The sequence below is a fragment of the Gossypium hirsutum genome, chromosome D01 (assembly GCF_007990345.1).
Source record: "Gossypium hirsutum isolate 1008001.06 chromosome D01, Gossypium_hirsutum_v2.1, whole genome shotgun sequence".
NCBI classification, from domain to species: domain Eukaryota; kingdom Viridiplantae; phylum Streptophyta; class Magnoliopsida; order Malvales; family Malvaceae; genus Gossypium; species Gossypium hirsutum.
The window spans coordinates 61,562,242-61,577,189 of record NC_053437.1 but is presented as its reverse complement, the minus strand read 5'-3'; the positions used below and the strand labels follow the sequence as shown (position 1 = coordinate 61,577,189).

The window sequence follows — 14,948 nt, the reverse complement described above, 5'->3', positions numbered from 1 at the left end:
TATGAGAAAGGTTAATGTTATATTTCCATTTTCCAGCAAACTTGAGACAAACACAAGTCTTTTTCGCCAAACTGATCGAAACAAGTGAAAAAAAAAGCTCAAATGGGTTCCTGTTTGTTAAACCCAGTTCACATAACAAAAATACAAATGAAAAAGAACCAAGTTAATCACTTCCCTAGAATTTACAGTAACTTCCTATGCAGTGACTTCAGTTAACTGAACTTCATCCGAGTGTGGCGCAGAAGATGTCTTGGGTAGTGGTTGTAACAACTCGGTATAGTGGAATTCGATCTGTAGTCGGCGATGTAGCGATGTTGATGCCATTAAACCCTTCTTGATATCTGCTTGCAACTCCCTAATAGGTATAGCAGCCAAAAAGCTCTTTATGTATTCCTTGCAGGATTCCTTGCCTCGGCAAACAACCTCCTCATTGCCCTCAGTCTTGATCTGCTCCTCAGGTTTGGTAACTACAGCTCCTGCAATGGAACCATCCTGAAGCTGTACATTTTTTGGTTCAGCAGCTGCCGTTGGTACCAGCTGATTGCCATTTGATTTATCTTCTGACGGTTGAGAAACATTCGGTTGTAGCTTGTGGATTATTGTATCACGGTCAAATTTCAAGATGTAAGCCTGATTGCATCCCTCGTAAAGTCTCTCTCCTAATGTGTCGATGATATAATAAGCTTCTGGTTCAACCTTCAGGATAAAAAAATGGTCATTCCAACTAACAATGAAAACCTGAGGTTCAGCACTGTTCAGACATTCTGCACGACTAATCTCGTCCCAGATGTTATCGAATGACATTGCACCATGCAAAAAGTCAAATTGTCCCTCATCCATCCCCTCAGGATGGAAAAACCCGATAAAGGACTTCCTTGGCACTGCGGAAAGAGGACGTATTTTAGCTTGGAGAACTGTCTCGAGATCGAAGTGTTTGTCAGGGAACCATTCCCTATAGATTTCGTTTTCACAGAGGTACCTCCATTCCAATGAGCCTTCTCTTATCAAACAATCAAATTGAGACTTAATGGGCATCAAATCACAGTTTTTCTGAAACCAATCAGCGATAACAGCAACAAGGGCTGTACATGCACTTTCACCAGCAGCTCGCTCACTCCTTTGATCAATAGAAGCAAAGAAGACATGGGATTGAAGCTTCAAGTGTCCATCACGGCTTACCACTTCTTTCTGTTCCCAACTGCCAACCGCAAAATTGTCCTCCCCAAATTCAGAAACTGATGTACGGTTTACAGATGAATCTTCATCAGTTTTGTGCCACTGCCAAGACCAATGACAGCTACATTCAGAACTTAAAATACTTGACGAAATTCAGGATTAATAATTTAAATGATGATCAGACAGTTTAAATGCGAATTGAACTAAAATATCAATGAATTATTCTTACCCCAAGCGATTCATCAGAACTAAGCTGACGGCGGTCAAAATCAATGTCATCTCCACCTTCTTCTCCATAGGCTTTCTTTAACAGTGGTTCCCCTTTCACTTTAGGAGACCTGAAACTCAGCTTCCTTTTTCTCCAAGGCAAAATGCTGCGCTTCGAAGTCAGCAGAAGAGATGGCTCTGACATCGATGCAGCAGAATCCTCAAAGTTTGAGCAGCCGGCATCTGATTTCCGATTGCTGTAGTACACCCAATCCTCACGGATCCCCACGCTGGAGTAAAATGATCCCCCGGCATAATTCGCATGTGCCAGAGTACCATAACTAAATGACTTCCTAATAGTGGAGTCATCCTTTACCTCGTCCGATTCTCCTTCCTCAAAATCATCTAGTGAATCGGTGTCCAGTGGATACTCACCATCATCACTCCGAGCAGAACACCTTCCTTCACTACCTTCATCCTCTCGACAAGCTTTTTTTGCTCTCCTAGTAGAAACGTACTCGGTAAAGATTTTCACTTTTCTAAGACCAGCTTTAATCGCAGAAAGCTCATCCTTTTCCATTGTGACACTTTCTCCAGACTGAAGAGGTGATGCAATAGGCACTACAGCTCTCTGTTCCGGCTCACTGGTTTCTTGAGTAGTTCTTAGTTCCAACAGGCTAAGTGATATCTACAGGATGAATAACAACTTAATAATTATAACATGAAAAAAAAACATATAGCTCCGGATGAAGGACAAAAAAAAGAAACTTTCGCAAGAGGCACATACGCAGAGTTGGGGACTTGGCTCAGCGGCACCAGTGGAGAGTGTGAGCGGTATTTTTATCTCAAACTCTTTATGTTCAGCCACAGATGCATATTCAGCAAGATTCAACGATGCCGTCCCAACAACAGTAGCCTTGTTCTTTGGTCCCTGGTTCAGCCCCTGTATCGAGAAAGATAACCTCTTGAAACGGACAACAGTACGATGATAAAAGAAAAACATAACCTTCCATAATTTAGACCAATCAAAAAGATCAGACAGAAGAATTAGTAAGTCAAACAAGAAAAACAGCGATGGTAACAGCTGTTTCTGACGTTTCCTATGGAATAAAATTAGCAATATTTCAGAACATGTCCAACTGTCCTATAGTCAACAGTCATAAGGAAACAAAACAATCAGATGAATAGCAAAACTGGTTCAAAACTAAATTCTATTCTATGGATTTGTATAAAAACAAGGATCAGATCAAAAAATTCTTCATTTCAATTTCAGACCAATTGAACAACCAAAATAACATACCAAACAAAATCAAAGAGTAATAAATTGAATACCCAGAAGGCCAAAAACACTTAACTCTTCAAAGAAACATGTTCTTGTGAGACTTACATTCAAGACAGAGAAAGCGATCTCCCAAGGATGAAAGACATTGTCTTTATAAGCCGATAAGCTACAAAGGGTTTGAAACTCTTCATCCCATATAATGACGCCGTTCTGACCAACGCCGCCGTCGACTTCTTTAGTGAAATTCCTCTTAACCGTTCGCCTTAAAGAACCAAGGGAAGCCTTTGGACCTTTCCATCGAATCTCCACCGTTAATTTCTCCGGCTTCTCCTCACCTTCCCTTTTCAGATCCCACCCTTCTAATCTCCTTACCATTAGCTTCACCTCGTACTTTTTCGAAACCAGAGGCGGCCATGGTCGCCACCTCATCATCTTCACCACCATTTCCCAAACCCAAAATCCAACAACAACAAAGAAACAACCTTAAATTCGTGGAATTGTAAATTTTCTCGAAAACCCAGAAATTATATATGTTATCTTGAACCTCTACAAAAAGAAAAAATTAGAAATGTATACTATTGGTAACATTCACCGTCAACCTTTGAGTCCACTCACAAACGCACACTTCGATCCCTCTTATTTATTAAGGTCAATCGGTCCGATAAAGCTAATTTATTATGGTACATCTACTTAAATTTTGGTTAAATTGTAATTACTTCATTAAATTGTATTTTCACCTAGATAATTATTATAAATTTTAAAGGATTAAAATGTATAGAATTTAAATATTTTAGGATTCTTTTATTCTAGATGTGAATTAATCTCAACCATTAATATAATTCGATCTATAAAGTTGAATCTAGGAGAGTTTAACTATAAATAGAACTTTGAGATCATGACATTTTAGTTCTTTAGTTTTGAGTTGTTGCTTTCGTTATATTTTTTGGTGCCTTAGAAAATTTTCATATTTCAAGAGTTAGATTAGTTGTGTGGTTTGCCAAACTAAAGTTCTAACATCGTAACATTAGCCCTTATAGCCCCATCAATATTCAACAAAAAAACAACCTAGCGGAGGAGGCTTCCAAGCGATTCAATGGGGACCCTGATGGATACGTGAAACCAGGGATAGCTACGCTCGTTCAATATCCCAAATGAAATTTCATGCATATGCTAGCACTTGTAGCAGTGAACTCAATATTCCTTAAAAATTTTGCTTGTTCTGACACTTCCATAAACCCCATAAGATAAATGTAAACATCATATCCCATAGAAAGGGATAAGAAAGAAATTTGATTGCATGTTATTAACCCCCAAGGGCATTCATACCTCCCTCGCAAATGGGCACTTGCGTAAGATATGATCCATAGATTCTAAAACCAAACCACATTCTGCATAAGGGGCGTTCTAAGTAATATGCTTACGATACAAAAACTGATTAGAGTTGAAACAATCCAACAATGCCTATTAAACAATTCTTGAGTCGAAGATATAATTTATAAAGTAATTTTATTTTTGAGACTAATGAGATTTTTTTTTTCAAAAAAAAAATTATTTGATTACTTCATCAAAATTCTATTACTCGATGTAACAAGGTGCTTCAAGAAGCACATGACCTGGAAATGCAAGATATAACATATTATAATCATTATTAAAGAATAAGAAAGAAAAAAAAAAAACAAAGAGTCTGAACATCCTTTAAAATATCATGATAAAACACATGTATATGACCTACTCATGAATTTTGAAAATCATATTCAAAAATAAAGATCATAAGTGTACTACCTGTCAAAGAAATATTAAAAAAATTCACAAGCAAATTTAAGATTTTTAAAATATCTTTATTTATTTTTATTTTTATTTCACTTGAATAACATAATAATCCAGATATATATAATAGAAAATATTTGGTATAATGAATGTAAGATATAATAAAAAAAGTAAATATATATATAAATTTTTTAAAATATTAACAATATATCAAATATTAACACGAGTGACCCAAGATTTTGAAAGTAATATGTAATCAATAAAAGCATTCAAAATTGTGGGGGGAGTAGTGGCTAGCTAGATGTGTACCCACTCTTGAAATTACATAATAGTGTTCATAAGTCAATGCTAAAGCTTATCCAACCAAATCCTGTATCTTACAAACCAATGCTTATTAGCCATTTGACTTTTTATTTTGCTTCAAAGAATGTTGCAAATATTACATTTATTATTCATTTTCTTCTCTTCTTTAAAAGACATAATTTTTTTTAATATTTTTCATTTTTCAAAAAAATTAGTGAAATCGCCCAAATCCAACTTTATATTATGACCTCTAATGGGGGGGCAAGTCATTTGGCTTTTGAAAACGCCTTAGAAGTTGGGCAGTGATTTGATGGTTGGGGTTACAAATTTTAAATCACAAATTGATGTGTAATATGTAGGGTTCATTTTCAAAATTAGTTATAATTAAACACCTATGCTTAGATTTTCCTTAATTCCTATATTCCGAATTTTGAATAAAATGTGTTATTTAATTGAATAATATGTCTCATCAATATTTTATTAGTGGATTAATGAAAATTTTAATGATAGTGATAATTATAACAATTATTTTAATTAAGTGATTAAATTGAGAAAAAAAATTAAGGTGGCTAAAATAAGAGAACTTAAATGTAGTTTACCTTAAATTTTGATATGTCAATAATTTGTGTTATAGTTATTTTAAAGGCTTAAATAATATTTAAATTTTAGTGAATTTACTTTAACTTGAAATAGTAAGTCTCTTTACTTTCTCGATTTAAAAATTTTAATCCTCTTATCAAAATTTGTAATTATAAAAAAAAAGTAGAATAAATTTTTTAGTAGTCAATATTTATATTTTTTGTCAATTTGGTCATTTTTCTTTAAAAGTACATAAAAATTATAAAAATTAAAAAAATTATATTTTCAATAAAAATTCAAAAAAAATTAATTTTTAAATTCCAAAAATTATGAAAAAAATTAAAAATAAAAATATATAAAAACTTTCAAATTTTCAAAAAGTTGTGTTATTTGCTTAATAAGATCTCTTCAAAGATTAATATATTCATTCAATACATATAGAATTTGTAGCGACCTAAAAATTTGGCGATAGGCGCTAGTCGAAGTGATTGTTGAAATTTGAAAATTGAATCTCGATTTTATTTGAAAAAGGAGTCGCCACCGATCTTTTTTCTAGGCGTGATCGGACACCTACAAAATTCTCTTTTTTTTAGAAAACTTTATTTTTAAGCTTTTCTAAAAAGAGGTAATTTTAGGTCTGCGTGAAAATCCAGAGAAAATTACTGTTCGGTAGTCGGTTACGCGCGAGGAAGGTATTAGCACCCTCGCGACGCCCAAAATTGGTATCTCGTTAAACACCTGTTGTCTTCATTTTCAAAAATACGAGTTCAATTTAATATTAGTCGTGATCCGATTAAAGCACGGAAATTTTAAAGCACAACAACTTTTCCTTTTTTTTTGAAAACACAAAATTTTTTAAAATACAAGCATTTTAGAAACACGAAACTCTTTTTTTAAAAAAACGAAAATTTTGAAACACGAGATTTTTTAGGAAACACGAATTTTCTTTTTGAAACACGAAAATTTTTAAAACACAAATTTTTTTTTGAAAACATAAAATTTTTGATAAAATACGAAACACGAGGATTTTTTGAAACACGAAAATTTATGAAACACGGTCAATTTTTTTTGAAAACACGAAAATTTTTGAAAGACGAGATTTTTTGAAAACATGGAAATTTATGAAACACAAAATTTTTTGAAAACAAGAAAATTTTCGGAATACGGGACTTTTGAAAACAAGGAAATTTTTTGAAAACACGACAATTTTTGAAACACTGGAATTTTGAAAACACGAAGATTTTTGAAACACGAATTTTTTTAAATACCGTATTTAACACGAATCGATGATATTCACCCCGACATGGCGATGAAATCGTCGAATTAGTGTCAAACCGATTCAATTTAATATTTAATCGGGATTCTAATAAAACACGAGAATTTTATTAAAATACGAGGAATTTCGAATATTTTCGATTGTTAGAAGGGCGTCCCATATTTAACACGAGCTATCGATATCCACCCAACATAGCGATGAATTCGATGACTCGATGCTAAATCGGTTCGTTGCCTTATGCATTAAAATATTATTATTATTTTAAAATATGGAATTAAAATATCATAATAATATTTATAAAAACTATTTTTAAACACACTAATTTAAATTAAATAAAACACCATTTAAATACATTAAATAAAACAAAATAGATTAAAAAAATTACCAAAGCCCAAAGTTATGGGCTTGAAAGACAAGCCCTTTCCTTTTTTGCTGCGAATTGGGCCTTAGTGGGCTGCCAGAGACTGGGTCGAATCTGCTGGCCCGCTGGTACCGGTCTGCTGGGCGCTGGACTTGACTGGGACTTGGGCTCGGATTGGGCCTACTGCTTTGGCCTGCTACAGATTTCTTCTCTTCTCTATCTCTTTTTTTTTATAGGCTTGTTGGGTTTGGGCTATTAAAGCTATTGGGCTACTATATTTTTCATTACTTTTTTTATTTTCTTTTTCTTTCTTTTTCTCTGTTTTCCTTTCTCCCTTCTTCTTCTTCCCTTTTCTTTTTTTTTTCTTTCAAACCCAAGCCACCACCGTTGGTGACTCTTTGCTCCGTCGTCCACTGCCGCCGTCGACTCCTCCGTTCGGTGGCGCTAGTCTCAGCGTTCTCTTCTCTTCTTTTTTCTTCCCTTTTTCTCTTCCTTCTCTTTTCTTCTCCCTTTGACTTTCTCTCTTTTCTTCTCTTCTCCCCTCTCTTTTCCTTTCTCTTTCGCAAGCCCGAAAATTAGAGGCGGCGCAGCCCCTCCAATCCGCCGTTCGTCACTCGATCCTCCTCCGCCTTAAGTGGCCGTGGTAAGGGGTCGAGATCCCTTGCTATATTTGTTTTTTTTTTGCCTTTTTTACTTTTTTCTTTGCTTTTGGTTGCTTGTGACTTTTCAGGTGGTGGGGGCAAGGGGACGACAACGGTGGCGGTGGTTGAACGACGGTGGTGAGGGCTTTCGCTTGCTGCTGCTTGACTTTTTTCTCTCCTTTTTTTTTTGCTTTTTGGTTGCCGAAAATGAGAACCCCCTCCCTTCTCCTACATTCGGATCTGGCCTTTATAGCCATTTCTATACAACATTTTTTTAAGTTTCTGGCCATTGCTCCTTGTCGTCTGTTCTGTCTTGGTGTTTGTTTCATTTTGCAGGGTATGGAGGACCAGACGCGTGCGTGGAGAGTGGTGGTGGTAGTGCGCAAGGTGGCCAATGGTTGGCCATTGGTGAGAAGCGGCGGCGACAAGATGGGAGCTAGGGTTTGCTGCTGAAATCTTCTAAGCAAATGGGCTATTAGGGTTTTAAAATTTGGGCTCAGGTAGTTTTAGGATTGGGATTATTATGTAAATGAACATTTGACCCTTTTTATTTGGGGTTTTATTATTTCATGGACCTAGACTGAAATTGGCTATTACAGCTGCCCCTCTTTGCTCATTGTCGTGTAACGAGAATGGGGCAAAGACTTTAAAAGAGCCAATTTTGCCTAGTCAGGCAGAATCTCGACTTCTTTGGTGTTTCTTTTCTTCGATTAACCTTATTCCATCCTACTGCATCCTGTTGCTTTGGTTCAACCCACTGCATCTTCTGATATATGCCTTGTGGCTTCAATCTATTCCAATGCAACTTCAATGATGTGAACATTTTTTGTTTCGGTCTACCTCACTGTAACTTCAGAAATATAAATCTACAGCTTCAATCTGCTCTTCTATCACTTCAGTCAGATAAGGTTTGTGGTCTTCTCTTCTGCAACTTTAGAAAGACAATATCTGATATCCTCGACCAGCCCCACTGCAACTTCAGGGAGACAAAATCTGGTGCCTTCAATCGGCTCCAATCTTTATTCTTTACTCGGTGTGTGGTCTTGAGCCCAACTCATTTCTCGCAATATGAATTGACTCTTTAAAAACAGACATTAAAAACAAAAACTAAAGATATCTCAACATGTGAACTGAGGCTCAACTCACTTTTCGCAATATGAGTTGATTTTTTTTACAACAGAAATTGAAATTACCTCAGCGTGTCCTGAGGCTCAACTCATTTCTTGCAATATGAGTTGAATTTTGAAAAGCAAAAATTGAAAATACCTCAACGTGTCTTGAGGCTCAACTCATTTCTCGCAATATGAGTTGAATTTTGAAAACAGAATATGAGTTGATTCTTTCAAAAACATAATAATGAAAACAGAAATGGAAAATACCTCGGTGTGACCTGGGGCTCAACTCACCTCTCGCAATATGAGTTGATTTTTTGAAAAACAGAAATCAAAAGGCTTAATTGAAAATACCTCGGCGTGTGTCCTGAGGCTCAACTCACCTCTCGCAATATGAGTTGAAATTAAAACACAAAAATTGAAAATACCTCAGCATGCCCCGAGGCTCAACTCACCTCTTGCAATATGAGCTGATTTTGAAAAAGTAGAAATTAAAAGGTTCAACCCACCTCTCGCAATATGAGTTGATTCTTGACAAACAGAAATTGAAATTACCTCATCGTGTCCTGAGGCTCAACTCACCTCTCGCAATATGAATTGAAAAAAATACCACAGTGTGTAATCTGAAGCTCAAATCACCTCTCGCAATATGAGTTGATTTTTTTTAAAAACAGAAATTGAAAATACCTCAGCATGTGAACCGAGGCTCAACTCACCTCTCGCAATATAAGTTGATTTTTTTGAAAACAGAAATTGAAAATACCTCAACGTGTCTTGAGGCTCAACTCATTTCTCGCAATATAAGTTGAATTTTGAAAACAGAAATTGAAATTACCTCAGCGTGTCCTGAGGCTCAACTCATTTCTCGCAATATGAGTTGATTTTTTTTTTAACAACAGAAATTAAAATTACCTCAGCGTGTCCTGAGGCTCAACTCACCTCTAGCAATATGAGTTGATTTTGAAAAACAAAAATTAAAAGGCTTAACTCACCTCTCGCAATATGAGTCAATTTAAAACATAAACTAAAAATACCTCGGCGTGCCCCGAGGCTCAACTCACTTCTCGCAATTTGAGTTGATTTTTAAAAAAAATTAAAAATACCTCAACGTGTCTTGAGGCTCAACTCATCTCTCGCAATATGAGTTGATTTTCCTTGGAAAGCATGAATATTAAACATCAAAATACCAAAACCAGTCCTTTGGTAGAACTCGGGTATCTTTTCCTTTGATTCAGTGCGACTCTCATTCAAGATTTCTTGCTTTACTGGATTACCTGTATATGCCATGCATGATGTCATCATGATATGCACATGTTTGTCTTAAATGCCTTTATGCCTACATGATTATGCAGTGCTCCTTAAGCATATTGTTCGTATGTCATTTTCGCCATGATTGTTGAGGATCTGCGTTCATCGTTTTGATTCTCGACCTTCTCTTCAGGCCTCATACCTGTCTTCGAGCTTTACGAGTAATCGACGTTTCTCAGATATCACCCTTTTGCCCTTGGTTAAACTTTGTTATTGCTTTGAAGATCTTGCACTTATCAAATTCTTATCCGGGTAATGCTTGACATTTCTTTTGTTTAGAGTATGTCATTTCACTATTTATCATTAAATAAACACATAATGAGATGCATGAAAATGGTCAGGTAGGGACAAAAAGGATATCTCATATTCCTTTATTTCAAATGTGGCAAACAAAGAAAGTTAACCAATGAGCGTAAAAATGTCAAAAAGAAAGAAAAGGTCGTATTCAACGGATACAAATGCTCTAGATATTCAACACATGAACTCTTCCACGTTCCTCAATCAATAATCTTTTCGAGCATGGATTCTTGCGTAGAAAATTTCGAGCTTTCAGAAGTGCTTCAAATACTGTAGTCTCACTACTTGACCTATTGTTCGACCGCCAGGTTTGTTTCATTAGGACGCCCTCTCGGGTTTTCATCCTAATCTTTTTGTACTAATCAAGACGCCCTTTTTGGGTTTTCGCCCTGATCCCTTTTTTTTTAGATGCCCTTTTCGGGTTTTCATCTTAAGCATAATATTTCTTCACCGCATCTGAATTCACCGGATTCGGTGACTCCTTCCCATCCATTCGGTAAGGATTAAAGCTCCTCCTGAGAATGCCTTTTTACAACGTATGGTCCTTCCCAATTTGGTGCCCATTTTCCTCGCAGGTCTTTTTGTATTGGGAGAATCTTTCTCAGAACGAGTTCTCCTTCATGGAACTCTCTTGGTCGTACCTTCTTGACATGGGCTGCGATCATTCTCTTTTGGTACATTTGCCCATGACAAATTGCCCTTAGACGTTTTTCTTCAATGAGGTTCAACTGATCATATCGAGCTCGAACCCATTCTGCTTCTTCTAACTTTGATTCCATCAATACTCGCAGAGAGGGGATCTCAACCTCGATAGGTAGCACAGCTTCCATTTCATAGACTAGAGAGAAAGGAGTTGCTCCCGTAGATGTTCGCACAGATGTACGATATGCAAACAAAGCAAATGGAAGTTTCTCGTGCCAATCTTTATATGTCTCAGTCATTTTCCCAATGATCCTCTTAATGTTCTTGTTAGCTGCTTCAACAGCCCCGTTCATCTTTGGGCGATAGGGCGAGGAATTATGATGCTTTATTTGGAACTACTCGCACACTTATTTCATCATCTTATTGTTCAGATTCGTGGCATTATTTGAGATGATTCTTTCAGGCAAACCATATCGGCAAATGATTTCCTTTTTCAAAAACTTGCACACTGCAGTCTTCGTCACATTGGCAAACGAAGCGGCTTCAATCCATTTTGTGAAGTAATCGATAACCACAAAAATGAATCGATGTCCATTTGAAGCTTTTGGAGAAATTGGCCCTATGACATCCATGCCCCACATAGAAAAAGGCCACGAAGAAGTCATGACATGAAGGGGTGAAGGGGCTACATGAATTTTATCGCCGTAGATTTGACATTTGTGGCATTTTCTGGCAAAATTGATGCAGTCACTTTCCATTGTCAGCCAATAATAACCGAGTCTCATGATCTTTCTGGCCATATTGAAACCATTGGCATGCGTTCCGCAAATTCCCTCATAGACCTCTTCAAGTATTTTTCTGGCTTCAACATCATCCACACATCTCAAAAGCATCTGATCCTTTCCTCTTTTATACAGGATATCCCCATCAAGAACAAATCTCGCTGCCATTCTTCTAATTGTTCTTTTATCGTTCTCATTCGCTTGTTCGGGTACCTTTGATTCTTGATATATTCTAAGATATCATGGAACCAAGGCCGTCCGTCTACTTCTTTCTCAATGCTACAACAGTGTGCAGGGACCTCGTATATGCTCATTTTGAGGGGCATTATTTCTGCTTCTCTACTTGCTTTGACCATTGAAGCCAAAGTGGCTAGGGCATCAGCCAGTTGGTTTTCTTCTCGTGGGAAGTAATGAAAAGTTATTTCTTTGAATTCCTTGATCAATCCAGCCACTAAATCGCTGTACTTAATCAATTTTGAGCCCTCACTTCCCATTCTCCACGGATTTGGTAAATCACTAGGGCTGAGTCCCCGTACACCTCCAAGATCTCGATGTTTGTTCGATAGCTGCACGAAGCCCCATGATACAGGCATCATATTCTGCGATATTATTGGTACAGAAGAAGTTCAGTCTTGCAGTGAACGGATAATGATTCCCGTCTGGTGATACCAGGATTGCTCCAATTCCATGCCCTAAAGCATTTGACGCACCATCAAAGCACATCTTCCATGACTTCTCTTTTGATGACTCGGATTCTATTTTTGTGATGCACATTAAGTCTTCGTCTGGGAAATCGGATCTTAAAGGCTCATATTCCTCTGTCGTTCGAGTTGCTAAGAAGTCAGCTATTGCGCTCCCTTTTATTGACTTCTAACTTACATAGGCAATGTCATATTCCGAAAGGAGGAGCTGCCATCGTGCCATTCTTCCTGATAGTGCCGGCGATTCCATCATGTATTTTATTGGGTCCAGCTTTGAAATTAGCCATGTCGTGTGATACAACATATATTGTCTGAGTCTCCGAGCTACCCAAACCAGAGCGCAACAATATTACTCAATGGACGAATATTTTGCCTCATATTCAGTGAACTTTTTGCTGAGGTAGTAGATCGCCTTTTCTTTCTTTCCTGACTCGTCATGTTGTCCCAGTACGCAACCTATTGAACTTTCAACACTGTCAGGTACAAAATTAATGGTCTTCCCGGAGTTGGCGGTACTAGCACTGGAGGACTGGACAAATATTGTTTTATCTTATCAAAGGTCACTTGACATTCCTCGTTCTATTCTCTCGGGTTATGTTTTCGAAGAAGCCGAAAGATTAGGTCGCATTGGTTGGTAAGTTGAGCGATAAATCAGGCGATGTGATTTAATCTCCCTAAAAATCCTCTAACTTCCTTTTGCGTGCGCGGAGGTGGTAATTCTTGGATGGCTTTTATTTTATCTGGATCAACTTCGATACCTCTTTCACTGACAATGAAGCCTAGCAACTTTCCCGAGTTAGCCCCTAATGTACATTTGGCTGGATTAAGCTTTAGCTGAAACTTTCTCAGCCTTTGAACAACTTCTTGAGGTTCATTACATGCTCTTCTTCTCCTCGAGATTTAGCAATCATATCATCGACGTAGACCTTATTTCTTTATGCATCATGTCATGGAATAACGTCACCATAGCCCTCTGATATGTTGCCCCAGCATTCTTTAACCCAAATGGCATCACCTTGTAAGAACGTTCCCCACATTGTTATGAAGGTAGTTTTCTCCATATCCTCAGGGGCCATCTTGATCTGATTATACCCAGAGAATCCATCCATGAAAGAAAACAATGAATGTTTTGTTGTGTTGTCCACCAACGTGTCAATATGTGGCAAGAGAAAATTATCTTTTGGGCTTGCTCGATTCAGGTCATGGTAATCCACGCACATTCGTACTTTTCCATCTTTCTTTGGTACCGGGACTATGTTAGCCACCCATTCTGGATATTTGGAGGCTTGTAGGAAGCCAGCGTCAAATTGCTTCTTGACTTCCTCTTTTATTTTCAACAGTATTTCGGGCCTCATCCGTCTTAATTTTTGCTGGATGGGCTTGCATCTGGCTTTAATGGGAGCTTATGGACCACTAAATCTTCATCTAGCCCTGGCATGTCCTGGTATGACCACGCGAAAACATCTTTGTATTCGCGGAGTAAAGTGATCAAACTATGCCTGGTACTTTCTGAAATAGAAGTCCCAATCTTCACTTCTTGTTTCCTCTCTTCAGTGCCCAAATTTATTGTTTCCACAGATTCTTCATGAGGCAGAACCTGTTTATCCTCTTGTTCCACCATTCTTAACAATTCAGGAGACGAGACATAATCTTCAGCATTTTCTTCGGCTTCAAATTCTGCTAAGCAAACAGCCTTCTCAAAATCAATTTCAAGATTCGTAACGGGCTTATTCATGTCGTCAATATCTGAGCACCTGAAAGTTGAATGGAAAAGGAAGCTATCGGGGGACATCCAAGTATTGGAAACAACAAACAAAATGTTATGTCATGGCAATGAGGCAAATGTAAGGATAGGCTATGAAATGAGAAAATGATTATGAAATTAGTGATAATGCGAAAAATCGTGACAAAATGCATCTTCATTGATATTCACTTAAATGATAAAGAGCGAATGCAAGCTCCTACAAAAGAATTCCATTATATCTAAGGACACAATAGAAGGTTGATGTTTAGCATTACTCTGAAGGCTTATAAACTACAAGAAGCTCCTCAGCAATCCAATTGTTCAACATGAAACCAGGAGGGCAATGGCGTATCCTCGAGACATCTTTACTTGCACCAGCTTCTTTGTCAATGACATTTCTACTGACATTCTGAAAATCCCTTTCAATTAATCCCAGCATGTTTCGTGGATCATCTTGTCCAGGGTACATCATTCCCGCAGATGTAAATATTTTTGACAAAGGAGGGTACTCTATTGGTTCCCATTCTGGTTCTCGGCCCAAAGTTCTTGCAATTCTTCTCTCTTGATCCTTCTTCCACTGTCTTCTTCTTTGGCACATGTCAGGCTGGAACCCCAAACCGTATCGGGCCTTGTGGTGCACTGGCTTTAAAGCCCTCACTATTCCTTGCAGATGTCTCCCTAAACCTCTTCTCGCACGAGCTCCCCTTCTACGGTCAACTTGATACCCATTCTGGTATTTCTCGACAGTTTTGGCATCGGAATTCTATTTC

General features: G+C 37.4%; 1 protein-coding gene across 1 annotated transcript; it reads right to left on the bottom strand.

Annotated features, from left to right (window-relative positions):
• LOC107928213 (uncharacterized) lies at window positions 1-3,298 on the bottom strand. The gene is made up of 4 exons (XM_016859397.2): window positions 2,771-3,298; window positions 2,171-2,326; window positions 1,406-2,071; window positions 1-1,278 (listed from the first exon to the last, which is right to left on the bottom strand). Exons 1-4 carry the CDS (start codon window positions 3,107-3,109, stop codon window positions 196-198), a joined length of 2,244 nt encoding a protein of 747 aa, XP_016714886.2. The 5' UTR covers window positions 3,110-3,298; the 3' UTR covers window positions 1-195.
• Window positions 3,299-14,948: the final 11,650 nt, after the last annotated feature.

Excerpts from the sequence above, each read along its gene's own strand:
- LOC107928213 (XM_016859397.2), bottom strand. The coding sequence starts at position 3,109 with ATGGTGGTGAAGATGATGAGGTGGCGACCATGGCCGCCTCTGGTTTCG. Across the intron at positions 2,072-2,170 it reads AGCCAAGTCCCCAACTCTGC|ATATCACTTAGCCTGTTGGA; the intron begins GTATGTGCCTCT and ends TTCATCCTGTAG. Across the intron at positions 1,279-1,405 it reads GTTCTGATGAATCGCTTGGG|TGGCACAAAACTGATGAAGA; the intron begins GTAAGAATAATT and ends TGGTCTTGGCAG.